The sequence below is a fragment of the Tripterygium wilfordii genome, chromosome 6 (genome assembly GCF_013401445.1).
Source record: "Tripterygium wilfordii isolate XIE 37 chromosome 6, ASM1340144v1, whole genome shotgun sequence".
Classification (NCBI taxonomy): Eukaryota; Viridiplantae; Streptophyta; class Magnoliopsida; order Celastrales; family Celastraceae; genus Tripterygium; species Tripterygium wilfordii.
This window is the reverse complement of record NC_052237.1, coordinates 2,571,351-2,592,257: the sequence shown is the minus strand read 5'-3', so window position 1 is coordinate 2,592,257 and position 20,907 is coordinate 2,571,351. Positions and strand designations below refer to the sequence as shown.

The 20,907-nt window shown below is 36.6% G+C and overlaps 3 protein-coding genes across 3 annotated transcripts; 1 reads left to right on the top strand and 2 right to left on the bottom strand.

Annotated features, from left to right (window-relative positions):
• Positions 1-1,993: 1,993 nt before the first annotated feature.
• Positions 1,994-7,344, bottom strand: LOC120000372 (fimbrin-2-like). Its single transcript, XM_038848434.1, has 14 exons — positions 7,029-7,344; positions 6,717-6,887; positions 5,963-6,207; positions 5,703-5,874; positions 5,516-5,554; positions 5,293-5,361; positions 5,046-5,162; positions 4,578-4,789; positions 4,121-4,276; positions 3,671-3,870; positions 3,412-3,569; positions 3,106-3,202; positions 2,591-2,682; positions 1,994-2,368 (listed from the first exon to the last, which is right to left on the bottom strand). The coding sequence occupies exons 1-14, from the start codon at positions 7,113-7,115 to the stop codon at positions 2,186-2,188; spliced, it is 1,998 nt and encodes a 665-aa protein (XP_038704362.1). The 5' UTR covers positions 7,116-7,344; the 3' UTR covers positions 1,994-2,185.
• Positions 7,345-9,733: 2,389 nt separating this feature from the next.
• On the bottom strand, positions 9,734-16,803 carry LOC120000373 (protein PEP-RELATED DEVELOPMENT ARRESTED 1, chloroplastic-like). The gene is made up of 10 exons (XM_038848436.1): positions 16,295-16,803; positions 14,598-14,753; positions 13,518-13,586; positions 13,249-13,419; positions 11,909-12,052; positions 11,511-11,669; positions 11,321-11,386; positions 11,019-11,078; positions 10,414-10,695; positions 9,734-9,965 (listed from the first exon to the last, which is right to left on the bottom strand). Exons 1-9 carry the CDS (start codon positions 16,652-16,654, stop codon positions 10,651-10,653), a joined length of 1,230 nt encoding a protein of 409 aa, XP_038704364.1. The 5' UTR covers positions 16,655-16,803; the 3' UTR covers positions 9,734-9,965; positions 10,414-10,650.
• A 2,100-nt stretch (positions 16,804-18,903) lies between these two features.
• LOC119999713 (uncharacterized protein At5g48480) lies at positions 18,904-20,355 on the top strand. Its single transcript, XM_038847430.1, has 2 exons — positions 18,904-19,274; positions 19,863-20,355. Exons 1-2 carry the CDS (start codon positions 19,003-19,005, stop codon positions 20,083-20,085), a joined length of 495 nt encoding a protein of 164 aa, XP_038703358.1. The 5' UTR covers positions 18,904-19,002; the 3' UTR covers positions 20,086-20,355.
• Positions 20,356-20,907: the final 552 nt, after the last annotated feature.

Genomic DNA, 20,907 nt, shown 5'->3' with positions numbered 1-20,907 from the left:
TTGTATTTGTGGGACCTCTTTATTATCTTTTTTGGGGTGTGTTTGGATTGAGGAATTTTCTCCTCAAATCTCTTCCTTTATTTTATCCAAATAAGAGGATTAGAATGAAACCTCATCTTCATCCTCTTTCATTTTCCCTAAATCTCTCAATCCAAACACACTTTTAATGAGTCAACAGAACTTTTGATCACTGAAAGATGTCCAAAATTTCATTTTAGTAACTTAAAGATCAAATGTTCCAAGTGAGTAATCGAAAATTTTAAAACGTTTCAAAATGATCACTCAAAGTTGTGATATGTTTAATTATAATAATTATCACAATGTTCAATGTTTCAACATGGTAATAAAAAATGACTATAGTGAAACATAATACAACTTTGGGTGGCCATTTTGAAACAATTAAACATTGAATGACCAAAATGAAATTTGAACATCTTTTAGTGACAAAAAATTATATTAACCCAACTTTTAATTTCTTCTTTCGTTTCTTCCTTCTAGTTTTATTAATTGCCCTTTATATAAGTATAGATAGCTTGCTAGGTCATTTATGTGACAAGCCAAAATTAAGTTCTCAACTAAAATGATTCATCTGCAACTAACTCGAGTCAGCCCTGTTAACAAAATTTAATGTACAAAAGATCCATAAACATACTGAACAGTAATTTTGTCTTTTTTTTTTTTCTGCCTTAAAAAAATAATTCCCCGATGGATATATAACACCAAGAAAAAGACAAAAAAAAAATTGAAAATTTCCATGGCTGATTGGATGATTGGAAGAGCATGCTTTCCATTGTCTTCTTATACAAAGCTAGCATTCCCCTACATACACCCCAAAACCGCCGGAGCAATCAAAGTTACAATAGCATTGAAAAAGTATAACCCATAATGACACAATACAAATTTGTTTTTTAGACAATCGATATGTGTCTAAACTCGGACTCTCAAGCCATGCATAACAATTTTCCACCTGACGACATGATAAGTCTGGTCAAAACCTAATGCGTAGCCACAAGTATATTACTCCAATGGGAATCGAGTATGAACCCAAATAGATTCACCAACTAGACTATCACCCAAATAGTTCAAAGTCCAGGATTTCGAAAATACATAAAAAAAAAAAAAGAAAAAAAGAGAGAGTCTGTTGTGGATCTATCCTAAACAAGTAAACATAACAGAAGATCAGAAACTGAAAAGATTACTTCTTTTTTTTTCCCCGTGTGAAAAGCATCAAGGATGCTTACAATTTGGGTAAATTAATGTCATGTGCAAAATAGAAAGAGAAGAAAAATGAACAGACAAGCAAGTCAAAAACAACAAATTCATGTAAGTAGTTGATTTGAATCAATAAGGAAAGGAGAACATGGGTGTGGGCCAAGCTTGCCTATAGTTTGATTGACATTAATTCAACAATGGCTTTTAGAATTAGACTCCTTAACCAACCCTCATAATTATGGTTAGTGTTTTTGATAAGCAGCCCAGGACCCACATGCATGTTTGTTCTTCTTTAGTAATGTGCTTCTCACTCAGCAACAAGTGTCGTCCTTACATTTTTTTGCAACTCTCTTTTTATTATTACACTTGAAAGATCCGTTGTGTATGAATAATCAGCTGTTGCAGGACAAACTCCTTGTTTTTGTATGTTGTCATCAACATATAGCATTCATAATGAGAGCATGATGATTCCCAACCACTGGCCAATTCTAAGTTAACGCAACTATTTTCAAGTGATTTGCACTGAGACTCAACCCAACTAACATGTTATGTAGGTTTTGCGCGTGCCAAGACCAACCTGCGTTTGGACTTAATGGGTTGTCCAAAGGACACGTCTACTGAATTATTCTGGGTTTAAAAAAAAAAAAAGGATCGTCCACATATAATTCAATGGGGTTCTTGAAAATACCAAACATATTTTTCCTTTTTCTCCTCAATGTTGAAGAAGAGTTGGCTTGCCAGCCAAGGAAAAAATACCTAATACTTTTTAGGGGCTGCGAAGTAGGAGAAAATATTCACATATACATATGCATTGCTTCAACAAAATTTGTTTTCAAAACACTCTCATTCTTATAATGTCATACATAATATTTCCACTCATTGAATCTAAAATAATTTGATTACAGAAGGAAATTTAAACAGAACAAAAAAAAAATGAAGAGAAACAGAGTTTCAACTTTCTGTTACTCACCATTTATATGCTACCATCCTCTATCGATGACTCTGAGGCAGAGTCATCTATTGTTGAATTTGATGTTGTGTCCACTTGGCTACCACTCTCACTATCGGAAATTCCGGATGGTTTCTCTCCAACAGGATTTTTCAGACACCAGTACATTATACTTGCCGTCAATGTAAGAATCATCTTTTGATTCACCTGAAATATGTGATCCTATTTTCAGTTACCTCTACAAAGAAAACAAGTCTAAAACAAAACAAATTAGGTTACTAAATTGAAAAACTTCCCATGTGCACAGCAATGTTGCATTGTGCTTAAACAGTATGTGTGTATTAGTTCAGCACTCCGGACATCTCAAGAACAGAAATATAAAAATCTTAAAAAAAAAAAAAAAGCAGACCATGGTCATTGAAAAAATACCTCAGTTATATCTTCAGGAAGCAAAAATATTGAACATCCAAGCTTCCTAGCAATGCTGATGATGTAGGTGGCATTCATCTTTTTCTCCTCATCTAGGCACCAGCATTAGGTAGACACATATAAAGCATAAGCACGATTATTTTCCAAACATATTACAGTACCAGCACTCATACAGAGATCAGATTTGCATATTTCCTGAAAAATATAATAGAGTAGGCGCGCAATTGAAGTATGAAATGCTCGTGAATTAGAAATTTTGCACAACTTAACCAATACGGAGAAATAATGAAGCTACTTAACCACTCAGGAACCAAAAAGTCTAGTCAATTGGCCTCGGTAATCAACAATGAACAGTGCAAAGTTATGAGCTATAATATATGTTTATTTTCATTCTTCCTAATCGTCCTATCTTCCAATCTAACTGAATTAATTGCCTTGCATAAGTTACTAGAAAAGTTCACCAATAGGAGTATAATTAATGAAAAGTATGATTGAAAAATGAGTAAAAAATATACCAGTTATCCCTTTCGTAACAAGCCTCCAATTTACTGCCCTGGGCTGAACGGCACTTAGCAGTTCAAGGAAAAAAATGCCTTCGGATAATCTCTTATCCTGTAACATTATCGAAATAACTTGTAAATGGACAGGTACCTGTCAACCTAAAATGCTAGAGAACAACTTTATAGAAAGTATCACTAGGCCAGGGTTTGACTTTTATTTGAACCCATTTAGGCCTTGAATTTAAACCTCAAGAACCTTCTGTGAGGCCCTACTCTAGTCAGGAGAGGCATTAAAATAGAATCCGGGCAAAGCAACATTACCTTAAAACTATCCATGCGACTCTGGCTTCCTGAGTTGCGGACTAGAGTGTTGGCCCATACTAAAATATCGGCATCGGTAATTTCTTTACCATGGGAGTGGAGCCTCAAGTTCTTCAAAAGCTGGAGCATGTTGTATCTCATCAATTGCCACAGATAAGCTAAGCCATAATGCACGAAATGAGCTGAATTAGTGAAGAAATATACTTGGCACATTATGATGGAAGGATCATCAAGGCAAAATTCAAGATAGAGAACATACCCAGTATTAATTTCTTATTTCCTTGAACAATATCATTTCCAGCAATGTTTACCAGGGAAAATTTCAATTGTTTTCCTATTTTGACCACTTGGTTACAGTTTTCAACTTTTCGGAATGGCAATTTAATAGGAGGCTTATTTGCAGCCTTCCAATTAACAATTCCTGGTGAAACCTTATCGAGGGTCTCCAGTAGTATCCACCTGAAAAGCAACAGATTTCACTTCACCACATTGGAAATGAATCAAAGAACACAAGGGAAAAATGAGATGGTTAAATTTGGTCTCGATAACTACAAAATTTTCAGCATAGTCCACATTTCATAGAAATAACAATATATTTACATCAATTTAGTAATTGTGAAAACTTGGACATCCATTTACCATTCCAATCAAGAAGCTTTCATTTGGAAACTCGAGGCTGGTTATTTCAACAGAGGAAGAGATCACTCACCCATTTCTAAGATCTTCAAAAACATTGTCAATATATGATGAGTTTCCAAGACTATTTATCCAAAAACGAAATGATCTCTCTTCTCTAGAAATCTGGATATCATCTGGCAAAGTTTCAAGAATAGATATTTGTTCTGATTGGGTAGAAAGTCCATTCCTGCAGACAGGGCAGTTATCAGTTTTTACGTCATTAACTGCTCATGAGATAAGCACGTTTTGCATACGTAAGATGATACTGCATGGGGGATATAAGACTCAATAATGTCAAAATTCACAAAGGAAATTCCTGAAAGCAGGACTTCGCATAGAAAAAAAAACATATTTACAGTTATATCAGAATCATGGAAGATGTATTCTAAGCATATTCATCATTCATAAGCTCATATTGAACATTGATCTAGGGATTAATTTCTCCCAGATAAATAAGAAATACTTTCCCTTATGAAATAGCAAATTACCTGTGCTGGAAGATATGCGCAACAAAAGCAAGATTAAGGTTTGGGGAACCTTCAACGATGTCCTTTGCCGTTAAGTATCTCTTGCAGCCCATCCTCTCTGCATGTTCTAGAACTAACCTTGCTCTTTCTAAAGAATCTTTTACAGACAATGTAGATGGATTACTGTGCTCAGGGGCGAGAACATTTAAAAGGTGAGCATAAGCCTCCCCGTCCTACAAGTAGTATAGGTAGTATGTCATAATGGATACTGGCATTGTCAAAATTTAAGCATCAACATGTGCAGAAATATTCAACAATACATTATACATGCATTTCCCTACAATTTATGCATTTTATCGCAAAGATGTGCTATTGAACTGACAAAAAGTACCAAAATCTAGCTCATTCCATTTATTTTTTGTAAATGGATGAATCTACTTGTGATATCTAGACCGGACAGGAAAAAATGACATATATCTCAGTACTTACCTTTACATCAGAAGAGAAATTTGTGACCACTTTCTTGTATCCGGTCTTCTTTAGCTGGAAGTTCATCCACCTCAGTAAGATTTTCTCTGGAGGCAAACTCATCAACTCTTCCACATCCTATTTATTTGGAATCCGGAATGGTGACAAGTCGCAAGTGTCAGTACAACTAATAATGTAAAACCACATGCCCAAACCTATTCAAAGAACAAGTGTCCCTTAGCCAACCAAATAAAAGAAAAAGAATTACCTCACTATTGTCAACCAATTCCACCAACTGAGGTGTTTTCTTCAAATTAAGATCTGCCAGAAGTTGTATCTACAACAGCATTATCATTAAGAGTGTCAAGAAATGTTAATTCCCAGTGCAGGTTTTCGTATATACTCACGGAAGTTGAGATCTAACAACTTCACAATCTAATATAACATCAACACAAGAAGTTAAATTAGGCTGACACCAATAAAAACCTTACCTTAATGATTTGAGAAATCACTCCAAGCACAAGATGCCGCTGAAAATGAAACCAAATAATAATCATGAGCAAATAGAAATGCTGAAAATAATTCGTTCACATTTTTTTATGCTATACAATCAACCCCAGCAGCTGTCAGGCTTGAGGAAATGAGGTGATTTAAAAATGGAATGGCATGGATTCATACCCTTCCTTCGATGAAGTCTTGTGTGCCTATATTTACGACAGTGCATCCAATAGCCTTAGCAGAGTTGAGGCATAGTGTATGATTTTCGTTCCTTTCCCATGGATTGAGCACTCTCTTAGTGTTAATAGCTCTTTCATCTATTGTCCCAGGAACTGCCACATTAATTAGCTTACTGCATCAAAGTGACATGCTATAAACCCATTGCCTATAAGGTAAACATAGTAAACCAAAAGCAAATAAGAACGTCAAATAGAACTTACCAAAGAAGAACCCCATCCTTTGCAATCTCAAAGAGATCATTAGTCAAAGGATCAATAGGCAGGTATTTCTTTAAGAAATTATCATCCGCAAGGTAATTATTAATATGCGCCACATAGGATGCCTTCTCAGATTCACTGATTGTGTGAAGCAGTGTAGTGGTTGCAGCCTTGAGAAATGCTGAGGAATTAGTTTTTCCATCGCTGCCAGTTCTTGCACTAGCATGTGCTTGGAGCTTCAAATAAATCTAACATGACCAAAAGCTTTAGTTCATCCAATAATTCTCTTATCTTTTCCCCATTATCATTAAACTTAGCTTATCAAATAGCAGAGAACATGAAGACAAGATAAATTATAAATTAAAATTAAAAGAGAAAGGAAACATGTTATTGGGTTTCATTAGAGCATGAAAAGCAATATATCAACAATATCAAACACATTTAGGGTGCTGATTCTGTGTTCTTACGCATCAAATAACAGGGGAAAAAAAAAGTTAAAATGAAATCATTACATCAGTAAGCTTATTTCCTTTTCCATCATTTATTTTAACAGCCAAATCGAGCATCTACGGATTAGTTCATTTATTTTAAATTTACAGCCAAAAATTCAATTCAAAGGCGGAAAAGCCATTAACCAATAACCATCAGTTCAAAATTTGGCAAATCAAATAACATCGGAGAGCAGCAAACTAAGCACACGCATTCTGATTGAAACGGAAAAGTAAAAAAAGAACAACGAGAAAAGAGTATAGCTCACCTTCAAAAAGAACTCGAAATCAACCTCATCGTCGAGATTCTGGTACAAATCTTGAATTAGACATGCTCTCTCTTCCTCCGTCAGATTCTCTCCCACTACTTTCAATCTCGACATCTTTGCTGATAGCTCCTTCAGCGTTAACCTCCCGCTCTCTCTCCTCATGCTCATAAACTGCAAAGGAAAAAAATATGAAAATCATCGATCGTGAAATGTCAGTAAGAAACGTAAAGCTATTGAACCGAAACGACAGATCAAAGAGCAAGAGTATATGAACACATCCATGGAGATTCTGGATCGCTCCCGGTAACTTACATGGGACTTCAGGCTGCGAAGCTCGACCTGAGTGAACTGGTTCTGGAGCAATGGATCTGACACAAGAATACCTACGTAGCCTGACATTTTTGCGTACCACAAGATTCCGATTGCAGCTTTGATGAAGAAAACAGAGAGAGAGTTACGAGAATTCTCTCTCTGTTTTGGCGATCTTCTCGTCGCTGAATTTCTTTATTATAAATTCAATTTCCCATTTTCAGCGAGTGGGAGGGAGTCCATGGAGAAGCAGAAGAGAGAAAGCATGGGGGACGGGTAGAGCTGTCAGAGCCTTCAAAGTGTTGAAGAATTCAAATTGTGACGGATTTGTCCTTTAACGTCTGTCTATAATTCACTGATTTTGAAATCCTTCTTTGCGTGGGAACGGGTGGTCCCACACTTGTGGATGGATCTCCGTTGGATTATACATTGACATATCTACCCCCAACCTTATCTTTAAAGTTATTTGGAAGAGGACAATATAGTCATTCTAGGTGGCAGGACTGATTTGACAAGTTTCCAATACTGAAGCCCCACATTCATAAAGTTTGCGTGCCTTTCAAAAAGCTTCAGTTTATTACAGTAACGGTCGTTTCTTTGTAACGTTCATCAAAACTTCAATGAACGTTGAGTTTTTAAACTTCCAAGTTCAAAACCAATGCAACAGTATTCACTAATTAAAAAATTAATAATCATGGAAGAAACCAAGCCCGTGTTTGGATTGATTATTTAAATTAACCTTAAAACACTTTCATGGAAAATTCCAATTTGATGAATTTTCTTGAATTTTAGAGGAAGATAAACCCATTGAGGTGATAAGGGCACATTCAGTTTGTTTTATATTTTTCATTTTTCAGAAAATGAAAATAAACGTCTTTTTAATCACTTACTTTTTTTTTCCCATGTTTTCTAAAATGAACAACCAATATCAAACATTTTGGAGTTATTTTCTACTTTTCAAAAAATAAAAACAAAAAATATCTAAAAAACAAACATATCAAACAGAACATGATGTCAAGGTGCTATCCCATCCTTTCCTTTTTGAAGCTTTGAAATGATTAATTAAGTCTTCTTAATATCTTGATTGATTGGGCTTATGAAGTGATCATAAATAATTAACACTTTAGGTGACATTCATTAATTTCCAGAAATAACATTTTTTTGGAATTAATGTCCTACCTAACACATCATGTCATTAACCTCTAGTTACCAATATGCATTTGCCGTCGACTCAAGAACAATAACAATGTACAATAAACTCTTTTCTTTTCTTTTCTTTTTTTAACGGAGAGAGAAATTCGAACCTTGGTCACTAGGATGATACACACCATTTCAACTAATGATTCGGGTATAATGTTCAGTAAACTTCAATAGTATTTCAATGGAAGTTACCAATTAAAAAATAATTGAATTGTTAAATCTAAATTCTACATGGTTTTATTTTCATTGTCTACCTTTCTCAGGCTAAACACATGGGTATCAAACAGCATAGAGAACCATGTGACAGAGGGACCACAGATCAAAAAGCAAGGACAAGAAATCATAACCTAATGGTTCCTTCTAAAACCAACCCTTTTTCACTATCATTTAATACATTGACAGGATACAAAAGAGTACTAAATCCGCCTTTCAAACACCATCACCATGATTCAGTATGAGAGACTACGAGGAATTTGAAGCAATTAGTGTGTTTTGTTTTGATAGTATGTCATCTTATATTGCAACCACATACCGATGCCTTACTTGGTTTATCTCTCCATACTTAAAACGTATAACACTCGAGATTAACAGTTCGAACCAATCAACTGGGACATTTCCTTATGGAATCATTGTTCCATGCGCTTGTCCCACTTTCGGGCCCTTCCTACTTGCACTTCAACTCAATCTTACCAGTCGCCAACATGGTGCGTGGTGCGAACTATTCTGACGACCAGAGGTTTACGCCCACTCAACTATCCAAAAGACATGGTGGGCTAGGTACTTCCATGGTCACCCAAAAAAATATCATATTGCTTAGTTGGGCAATGGGTTTCTGAGCAGCACTTGTGGGGATGGAAAGTCGGTTCCAACTGGACCTAGGTTGGTAATGGATAGGACGAGAAAAGAAGGTGTGGGTTCTTTGATCCCCACTGTTGTCCAACATATGGTTTGCCATTGAAAAGGGAAAACTGAGAGCAACACCATTAAAGTGTTCTCTTCTTGTGCCAACTACATAAAGGAAGTAGAGGAATTCCAGCAGCAGTAACTAGCAACACTCGCAGCAGACAACAGATAAGTTCCAACAAAGTACCAGAAAAGACTAATAATGTAACATCTCCAATATTATTAGAGAAACTGGTGATTGATCTCCTGTAGTATATGAAGGTGAAAGAGGAGGGCTCATGTGGGAAAATTCACCTTGTTTATTGTACTTTCAATGGAGGTAATGAACGATAAGCGAAAAGGAGGACATCAATGGTAGGGCAGAGTGGACCAAGCAAGAGTAAGTGTCCAAGTCTTCAATCCAAAGGGTATGAATACATATGTATATATGATTTGCTTTATCGGAAAGGCAGAACTAAAAGTGTGGGAATGCTTGTGTAACGTGACTTTGTGAGGAAAAAGCATTGTGAATTATTGAGGGTGGTATATGTAGCAATCTTTGCTGTGTTTGCTTCTACTCCTCACAACATTGAAATCATTACCTAGGTCTACAACTGATCACAGTATCACAATGGCTATCAAGTAGAATTGATAACCGGATTTTGAATCTTCATTATAGTTAGCTGATTCAAGTGTGTGACACAAAAGTATATGAGCTTGATATGGTGTATCATTGAGATTTGATTAACATTACTTACTATAGTGCATGTCATGAGGGAGATCCCAGCCCAGAAATGTTGGATTACTGGGAAAAGCAGAATGAAGGTTGAGTGCAATGATGTACGTTGGCCCTTTTACCTGAAATGAAAAAGAAACTTATCAGTGATCAGAAAAATAACACATCTATGTTTTGGAGAACAAATTTATGACGCTTGTACGTTATTTCTACTCAAGATAGAGAACAAGGCATGGCGTATGAAGGTTTCAAAGCTATAATCACTAAACCACCAGTTGCTGCTTTAGCGAGAGCAAGTCCTCTTTGAAGGAATTTCAGTTACCTGAAAATTTTTCAACATTCCATTCCATTGTCTTCCTAATATTCATTCAGAATCTAAAAATACAATATAGTGTATTGTATACCAATATAAGGTCATTGCAATCCCATGCCTCACTTGCACATCTGGTTTAGCTACAGGCCTACTGTTAACTTTCCATGTAGAATATGTTCAACTCATAGAAACTATATCCAGCAATCATAATATAATAAACAAAATAATTGATTCTGCAGAAATCACCATTTTTTTACCTTTTCAAACATGTGCATCAAGCGCAGGCTTAGGCTGCAAAGACTGCTTCAATCTAAATCATTCCACAGAATTCTTTCTGTTCAACATATATACAGAACTAGGCTCCTGGGGCCAATAATATAAAACTAGATATTTGATTTTTGGGAACCTAAGAAGTCCTTTCTTAACTGCAGCACAAAGTTGATCAAAAATGGGCTCGTACTGAGGGGCATAAGTATCACCTGCCACGAGCAAAACTAAAATGCTATTTCCTGAAGAACTTGAAGTGTGTTTTGATGAACCTGGATGCATGGCAAGTGAAAAAGAATGAGTGAGGAACTGGAAAAATGACAAGGAATACAACTGAAAATCAAAGAGATTTTAGTACGGGATAAAATTTTACAAAGCCACTCACACAACATGCAAAATGCAACAAGGGTAGTAAATCTTCGGCTCAAGGAAACATGATGCAGCAGAAAACTATTGTTTTCTAATTATACTAGCCGAATTTAGATAATCAATCTGGTATTGAAACAAATTTTCCTATGCTCATTAATATTCACAGAGCAGGGGGGAGGGGGGGGGGGGAGAGAGTTCTCAGAACATTCAGACAAGTAAGATTTACCCATTCTAGATGTTGCGCTGTAATGCCAGAGACATTTCCAGAGTATATACCACCTAAGACCTACAAATCCAAGAATATTACATTAGCACTGATTTAAGTGACATTGCACTTTACTGCTATTTCAATAAGAGGAAATCATAGGACTGTGAATCCACGAAAGCTAAGAAGGCTGAAGGCATGGACAAAATCATTAGTTAAGTGCTATCCCTTCCTATTTCCCAGTATGTAGCCCATCCTAATATGAAGTGTAGCAATGCATTCAGAACAACATAAAAGTAACAGCATAAACTAGAAAATTATACCTTGGAGACAGTCTCAAGAAACATTCCAGGACGTACAGGACGTGGTGTTCGTCCTGTAACACTTGCCTGCATATTTTTGAAGAGTCGGTAAACTAATCATTCACAAATAAAGATGTCAAGCACCCATGCATACTAAATTTACATGTCCATATATCACAAGAAAATTTATTTGAGCTTTTAATTAACTCACTCTTCCAGCAATTCCACCAGAAACTCGTTTGCCCACAGTTTTATCCTCCTCACTGCCAGAATTGTCGGCACCTTCATCCTTCCCCAGCATTACATTTCTTATCATTTCCTTGACAGTTTTCCCAGGTTTCAAAGCTACCAATTTGGTCAAGAAATTCACCTGCAGACAGGGGGGGAAAAATGAAAAAAAAAAACTAAATTGGCGGATGCCGACAATGATAAAGATATTGATGATGATGTAAAACAAAATTGATGATAGTGATAACAAAATTTTGTACACTTCTTTCAAAATGGAAGATAATTCCTTGATCCCAGTTAATTAAATCTGAAAGGATAGATTCCATGCATTTGCTAGCTATATAATTTCGTCAAAACCCATAAATTGTATTTGTTGCATACCTCTGATTCAGGAAGTGTCTTGAAGCCGCGATCATTTCTCTCATCCAGTATTCCACCTCCCATCATATTCCGAGCTTCCTCTCTGATCAAAACAAGCCTTGCCAGTAGTCTCCGATCTGGAACAACTGGCTGAGTTTCCATGGACTGGAAATGTATTGGTGAATGTTGAATGATTAAAATGACCCACAAAAGTAAAAGAGGGAAAAATAGAGAGTCAAAATGGGCTATTGACCCAATAAATTCAATGAACGTTTCCACTTAGTTGTGGTGTCTAGGAAAATCTAACAGCTATTTTGCAGCGACTTAAATCAAAAGAAGAAAAAAATGTCAAGCATGTGCTTATAATTGGATTGCAAAATGGAAAAACATAGAATGATATTCATGAAAGAATATTATAAGAAACATCCATCTAGTTTGACAGAGTGACTTTTATACATTACCATAAAAAAGTTAGTTCAAATTTGAGATTCAAGAGAGAGGATACAACTTCCGTTTTTGTTTTTACCAGATGAAACATGAGATCACGAAAACATGTCGGTCTAGCTATTAAACTACACAGTATGTTCTTATGATTGAAATGCTTGTTAACAAAGCATCATCATCATCATCATCATCATGCTGCTTCTACAATGGCTATTGTAGATTTCCTTTCCATGTTAGAGTATTAAAGTTAAGGTGGGTGAGTAGTAGCTTTCTGGTTTGCAGAGAAAAATGGACTGAATTTTGACTGGCTCTAATAACAGAATCACGTCTTTCATTCCTATAATCAAAACAGCACATAAACAAGAAACCTATGCTTGAAAATCAGAGAAATATTAAGCTATGCTTAAAGTGACCTTGGCTTTGCTGCATCAGCTGGGCTTTTTTCAGGAGACTTGCAGAAAAAGATGAAAGTTATTATGTCAACCTAAGTAGTTACTAGATTTTCCAAGCTGAGACAGTCATATTTAGTGCTAAAGATGATCTGGAGATAAAGATAATAGTCCTGCAACTATGCTAGAGAAAGGTATTCACTAGCATCAACCTAAATCCAGTGCCATGTTTAGATAGTGAGCCTAATGGTGAAGACATTGCTGAGAGACAGGTTGAAAATTTATGGATTTACATTTAAACTAAGGCTGGGTATTCAACAATCACCATGAACTGCAGTTCTCTATATTTAAGATGATCTAAACCCCTTAGCCCCCTATCCATATCCCTTCCCTATACAAACACCCCTGCTCTCTCTGGCTAGTCAGCAAATTGCCCCTTACAGATGTACACTAAACACAGTGATAATTATACATTGTAAACAGTAAAGTCAGAAAGGGAAAGGCATGAAGGATATTTCGATCAATTACTTCAAGTAGATCATCTGCCTGATTAGCTATGTCATTAAGATTTGCCCCAGGAAGATGGACTTTGGTGTCATTCTTGTTTCCAAAAACACCTCCACCGGCAGCCACACGACGGAGTAGTTCGTGTCTGCTTTCTTTCTCAGGAGTTCTACAGAGCAAACCAACCACTTGAACCTAAAACTCAAAAGTAAAGAATATATTAACAATTTGATGCATGGTTATAATTGGAACTATATATTTTAACCAAAGTTTGAATAGATAAGAATACTCACATGTGGGGGGCATTTTTTTGCAAGATGAGATAGTACAGTCTCCTTGATCACTTCCAATAATGACTTTCGCTGAACACAAACCATGTACAGATATTCAAAATCCATCCATAGATCTCACAGTAAACTAGTCAGGTAAAAGAAAGTGAATCATGAAAAAAAAGCTGCGTCTTAAGAAAGTTTCATGAGGAAACATAATGAACTCTGACATTGGAAATTTTATAAAATAGTGGATGTTACATCCAATTATAGGAATTATTTGAAACTATGAGGATAAAAAAAAAATAGCCAACAAACACAACTGGAATCATGCATGGGCAAGGCAGAAGCTGCAGATATGAACAAAGCTCCACAACTTCTCTTTTCTTTGATTCTCAGGACAAGTAATGATAATTCATTTTCTATTGATCTTTTATAATGTTAACCATAATCTTTCATTACATAGGCACTGACGTGTTTACTAATATTACGGTCTCAACAGGAGAAGATCTTGAAAGTAGCCTTACACAGCCAGAAAGCAACAGGGCAGCATGAGTGGGCAATACATCACTAGTCAATGGATTTCCTCGAAAAAGGAGTCAGTAACATTCATATCCTTGCAAGTGTCCACATGTGTTCAAGATCAGTAATATTATAAGTCAAAGGCACCAACCAACATGTATGCCCTTCAAGCAGGCTGATACATTTGAAGAAATTACCTATAAATAAGCAAATGTAATAACACTGTTTGAAGTTCCAATTTCTAATTAAGTAATTAGTTTTGCCGTTTCGAACAAATTTCTTATTTCTTATGGTTAAGATAAGCACCAAATTACCAAGTTAAAATCTACACCAATACTTTTAAGCTTATGATCCAAAAGTAAGAACAAGAAGAAAGTGCAACGTAACAAACATCCCATCCTTCTTTTGCGCTGACAAATGACAAATTGCAGTTTCAGATTATTGTTTATAGGATCCAATATCATTGAGGGTTAATTTCAGTTTTCGATTTATGAACATCTTGCTATAAATGCCTTATTGAAACAAGTCTGGTAGAAATTTACTGAAAGCAATATTTTGACAAAGAGTCCATAGCACTATTACCTTGTCATCCTGATCCTTTTCAGCAATTTGAATCATATAATCTAATGCCATCATAAACCCTGATTCCATTTCATCCACTCTTTTCCCAATGACTCCATGTGCAGCCAATTGCACTGCCACCTCCTCAGATGCTTCATCCGTGTTTGTTTCTTCCAACTGCAGCCACGTATATAGATTTGATAAGCGTGTTAGAAGCACAAAGGAACTATTTGATTCCTAAATAGATTTGATATGTCAATCAAAAGCCCAAACAATGAAGTCAATGGATCTGTAAAAAGTGAGAAAAACAGAACCACGGAGCTGTGGAGTACTAATAGAAAGGCCAGATAAAAGAGAACTACAACACCTGAAAAACAAAAGCCAAATTTGAATTGCCAAAATAAATCATGTTAGTTTTTTATATTATTAACCATTGTCACAACCAGTAAGTTCTACCAGATCACTGGAATCGAAATAATTTGAGGTGTGAAATCACTACCTCAAGCACTTACTTTCCACAAGGTAATTGATAAGACATGTTTCTTTAGAAGAGCCAAAAAATCGTCAGTAGCTTAACTAGGGGTGCACTGATACTGTAAGGTATTGTTTCTTTTCATTATATTACCTGTATCCTTACGTACCCTTACTCACACATTCGACAAACCTACAAGGCTTTCAAGAGTTTCAGAGAATTTAATAAACATTTCTAAGTAATAAATTCATTTAATTAAACAAAGTACTCTTTCATCCCCCAACAACTGAAAAAGATGCCCAGGAAAGAAAAATAAGAGTACAGGGTAGACTAGACGACAGTCTCTTATTAAGGGTATTATGCGTCCTTCAGATGATGGAACGATTTTGATGATGGAGTGATTTCGGAAACGAAACTTGTTACAATATTTGACATATAAGTAAAAAAAGAGCCAACCGCTCACATAACCTGAGAGAACTTTGATGTCTACAATTAAGTCCGAACCTGGAAATACAATACAATAAAACATTTAATATCTAACATCTCACTCTCAATCATGCAGCAGGAAAGAAAATACAAGAATCAATCTCATCTCTTTTAATGATACAAGCATTTAACAACCTTAAAGTTTATCAGCCAAAATCATGGAATAAGAATGCTAATTGCTCAGATCTCATAGATCTCCTACGAGACAGCCTAAAACAAAAGACCAAAATTCGTCTCATACATCTTGTGACATAAAGTAAGAGAAGAGTCCACTATTAAGCGAAGGATAAGGTTGCCCAACATTAATGAAATTGACAAGGTTACATGGAGTATATAAGAAGAATTTGAAAATCAATTAAATACATAAAAAAAACACAGTAAGAACAAAGTTCCTCAAAAACATGTACCAATATTCATATCAAGGGCAAGCTACAATGCGGAATGAGAAATTTGAATTACAGAACCTAACCACATAGCAAACTTAAATTAAATAAATTGAGAGAGGAAAACAAGACAACAGCCCTAAGGCAGGCGTGCCACAAGGGAGGCCGCCAATCCCCGCTGAATAGCGAACCCAATTCTTCCAAAAATCCGCTGAATATCAGGATTGCTAGTAACACACAGAAAACGAAAATCACTATTTAACGCTGACAATTTCCAGAATATAACATATACTTCGCATTCCGAAAATATTCAGGTTAATATTATATGGGACCAAATAAGAACAAATAATTAACAGAAATTGTAGCGAAGAACTTACAAGGGTGATCATCTCTTCAAGAACAGAAGTGACCTGTTCACCTCCTTTAAGAATAGCTTCATACTGGGCAGGGTCTAATTTCTGGGGCTTTTGTTCTTGGGTTCTACTACTACTACTACTACTACTATTTGTTCTCTCTGGCATATCAAATCCCTCATCTGGAAATCCACCTCCGACCGTATAACTGGAACATAGTGCCAACAACTGCCGCTTTTCCCTGGGTTGTTTTAGCCGACACTGATGATACTGGCAGCGAGAGGAGAGTTTTGATGTGAGGAAGAGTTGAGGCAGCGATAGAAGATTAGGAGCATAAGTGCTGATCAGATTTGAGGGCAAGAAACTGAAGCTGCTCTGCAACATTTTTTGTTACTGAACGGTCCGTCTGCTTTTGGATTTTGGCAAATGCGTTGCTCGGAGACGAACCAAAAAATAGTACTAAAAAAATCTCACTCGCTCGGGGGAAAAAAAAAAAATTTCCCCTTTTTTTCACTATCAAATATCAATATTTATGGTACCAAAATAACCCACCACTTAAATCTTCACACGTAAAAACAAAATTACCAAACTAATGCCTCAACGGATAAGCCTCCTCGGTCACCGACAAGATAGAGCTCAGGAGTCCAGCCAAGATAAAGGCATCCAAAGAGCCCACACCCATAGGGCATGATAACCGAATAGAGCATCGCAGTAATACTTGGAATAGGACCGAGCATATCACCTCGGTAGCTCGTAGTAACCAAATACCTGGACGAAGCTAATAGCCCTAAAGGATAACAACTCCATTTAAGAAACGAATTAGTAAGCCAATTCCAAAAGACTTATTGGAGGGTCCCATTGGCGTGTATCTGGTAGGAATTGAACCTACGAATTCGCCAATTATGAGTTGGGCGCTTTAACCATTCAACCATGGATGCTTAGCGAGGATCCTCGTACATACACCTTTTTGTAAATCTATCAAAAAATAAATAAATAAATAAGAGATCTACTCCAACCAAAGTCATAACTCTCCAGTTAATGTAAAAAAGAGATCTCCAGGGATACTTAAACGATTCTTAACCCTAAAATTTTACTTGCTACTTAAGAGAGAACACCAATCACACCCCCATTTGACAGAAGACGGACTAATAAAAAAATGAGACCTCCAGTGATAGGTAAACAATTCTTAACCCTGAAATTTTATTTGCTACTTGAGAAAGAGCATGGAGCACTCCCCAATTGGTAGCATACTGACTTGGGTGGATAGTATGCTGACTTTAAGCATTGCAGAGGTTCCCCGAGCACACTTTCGAGGGCCTTTTAACTCACATGTTCTATTGTGCCAACATCCTCAACATAATTGAGGATATCATCTAATGTCAATCCGACCACCTAATTTTCTTTTGAGATAAAGAAACTTATCAATGGATTAATAACGAAAGTGTTAATACGTATGCCATTGAGGTAGTTTATAAGTAAATATACAATCTCTCACTCAATAGTAGCATTTTGAAGAAAAAAATGTGCAAGCCTTAAATCCATAGCGGATAATACCTCTTCGACTTTGTTTGGATTGAATTTTATACGGTACTATCACGAGTATCCGATTTATAACAAAAAAAAGGTGTTCCTCTAAAAATAAATGCATACCTAAAACCCCTTATTAACTAATAATTGTTTCACATAGTATACTTATCTCACCAAGCATGCATGTATTTCCTTATATTATTGTCACAACCATTTTTTCCGAAACAATGAAAGGAATTTGAACCATAATTATTAAGATGATACATATCATTTTTATCACTTAAACTAGTGACTCGATTGTATTGTCACAATTATTAATGTTCTCTCAATGAACTATCGTTTTGCATTTTTCATCGAACATCTACATACCACTTTTATATGTCTCTTCACAACTTTAAACTTGTGTCACCCACAACACAAAATTAGTCCACTTATACAGACAACAATTGTGAGTTGATCTTGTCACTATTTTCATTGAGCATATATCAAATACTTTTATAATTATATATAAAAAAATAAGAAGACGAGAGACCATTGCTTTCTTAATGACTCGTTAGTTTACAATTGATGCTGATTCTTAATTGAACTATTAAGAGCCATGCTAACCCTTTTGAATTTTAATTGACAAAGAAATATCAAATATTTCATCATAATAAAAGATATTATTGGGTGACGGTTGTGGCTGTTGTTTCGCTATAAATGCATGATTACTATTCTAATATAAATAGATCAGATCGGATAAGACTCGAGCCCCGGGAGTGGTTTAGTGTGTTCGGACCTATAACATGATTCGCTAAGCTCACAAATCAACGGATGAGATCTGTAGTTGTGTACGATTTAACAAAAATGCAATAAGAAATAAAAGGCGAACCGGTTCGGTTACTGCAAGAGACGACATTTGTGTACGGATAAGGTAAGGGCATTTTGGTAAAAGAATGGATTGGAACTTTTTGGCATTTCATGGGTTTAACTCGTAAATAATGTCATAAATCAAGGGTAATGTTTAACCTTACAAATTTATTTAGTACCCGTTTTGTCCTCGCAAGGCGAAAACGGTTCCCCTTCCCCGCTTCTATAAAACCCCCACACAACCACCACCGCCCATATCATATTCATTTTCGTAGTGCTTCGTTTCTCTCTCCTAGGGTTTGAGTTTTTTCTGCTTCCTAGAAAGCTTCTTTCACTTCTCTCTCGAAGATTGATTAATGGCGCAACAGGAGGTCCAGAATGGAGAATCTGAGAAGGCAGCCGTGGCTGTGGTTTTCACTGCTGTGAAGCAGCAGTTGCTGGTGGAGGCACCTAAGGCGAACGACGCTGTTGCGTTCTACAAAGCTGCTTTTGGTGCCGTGGAGCTGGACCGCACTACCCAGCCGAAACGCAAGGCTGAGCAGGAGCTCCCTCTCATCCTGTCCGCCCAGCTCCAGCTCGCCGGCTCCACAATCATCGTCGCCGACGTTGAAGCGAACTCTGCTACTACGTAAGCCCCTTCCACTTCTCGTATAGTCACGCACTGGTTCATATACCTACTTTAGACTTGTGTGTTCATAGTTTATGTGGTTTCTCTACTCTCAGATCTAGCAGTGCAAAAGATTGTCTGCATGTTCTCTCCATACTCCTTCTATTTACGAGCTTGTACATGTTATTTTCCGTTTTTCTTCCGTAGACTGTTAATAATCACTCAGGATCAATTTTGTTGCGAAAGAATTCTATAATATAATATATTCTATTCCTCCGACAGTTTTATTTTAATATGTATCTGGCCAGGCTTCTATTTCTTCTTCAGTTTTTTATATTCATTTTGGTTAGATCTTTCCTATCATGATTTTGGATAGCGCTTTCAGTTTTTTATTTAAACAATCCATATGTTGTTTCTTATTTTAACTATTTTATTCTAGCTTTTGCCTGCAAATTGTGCTTGACCGGTATACGAAGTCGTCTGGTTGTTTTTGTCGTGGTTCAAGAAAAATGATTGTCAATTTTTAGGCGTAGACAAGGTTTGTTAAATTTGTGTCTGTTCTCTCTTTTTTGAGTGGCGTGTAACGCATGTGATCTATGGGTTGACCAGGCTGAAGACCGGGGGATCTGGATGTGTGCTATGCCTGGAGACTGAAGATGTGGAAGCTGCCGTCGCCAAGGCTGTTGCTGCTGGAGCTGTTGCAGAAGGCCATATTACTGAAGGTGAGGAGGGAGCGTGCTGTGGTGGGCGTGTTGGGAAGCTGAAGGATCCTTATGGCTTCGTTTGGCTCATTTGCTCACCTGCCAAGAAGTGTGCTACTGCGGAGGCGTAGGTGTCGTTTGATTAATCTATCAATCCTAACCCTGATATCTTTTCAAACTAGTGATGTTTATTTTGGCTATATTTTGAATGTTAGTGGTGGGACCTCTGGCAAGAAAGTTCTCTCTAGCTGTTGGGATTAGGTGATCAGTTGGGTTTTAGAGGACCTCGTATTGAATACTGTTCATGTTGGTCAGTTATTTTTGGTAAAAACTTATTATGTTTAACAGACAGCTGTCAGCTTTTGTTAATGTTGTTTAATCCTTTTACCTAAATTCTCTCTCGTGAAGGTCTACGTGGTATGATAGTATGAATTTGTCGGTCATTCTTTAACTTGTCCGATTGCTAGATGTTCAAGAAACAAGTTATGTACTTTAGTGGGCCATAAAATGGGTTGAACAAGGATTATGGGCCTATAGGATGTCTTGGACGGAAAGTGTCTGTCTACGACTCTACTTTGGTGCCTCACTTGACGGCAGTGCACCATCTTGGTTTTGTGCCTTGTTATAGTGTTATTTTAATTCCTGCAAGTTGCATATTTGCGTGTAGCAGCGTAGAATATTTTGAACCATGTAACCAATGAAGTTCTAAAAAATGGTTCTGACATGTGTCGTCTAAAAAATGGTTTTGGGCAAGAAGTTCTAGAGTCCTGAATGGACTTGAAATGTAAATGGACTATTGACACACGCTTCCATTCAAAGTACAAATCGGGTTGCTTTTCGCATCTCTGAGGATTTTTAAATCTGTATGGGCATGGTAATTGGATAAGCGGTGGGTTTCGTGTGGTTCCAACTTCCAAAAGCCTCGCGGACAACACAGTATGATACTACGGTTA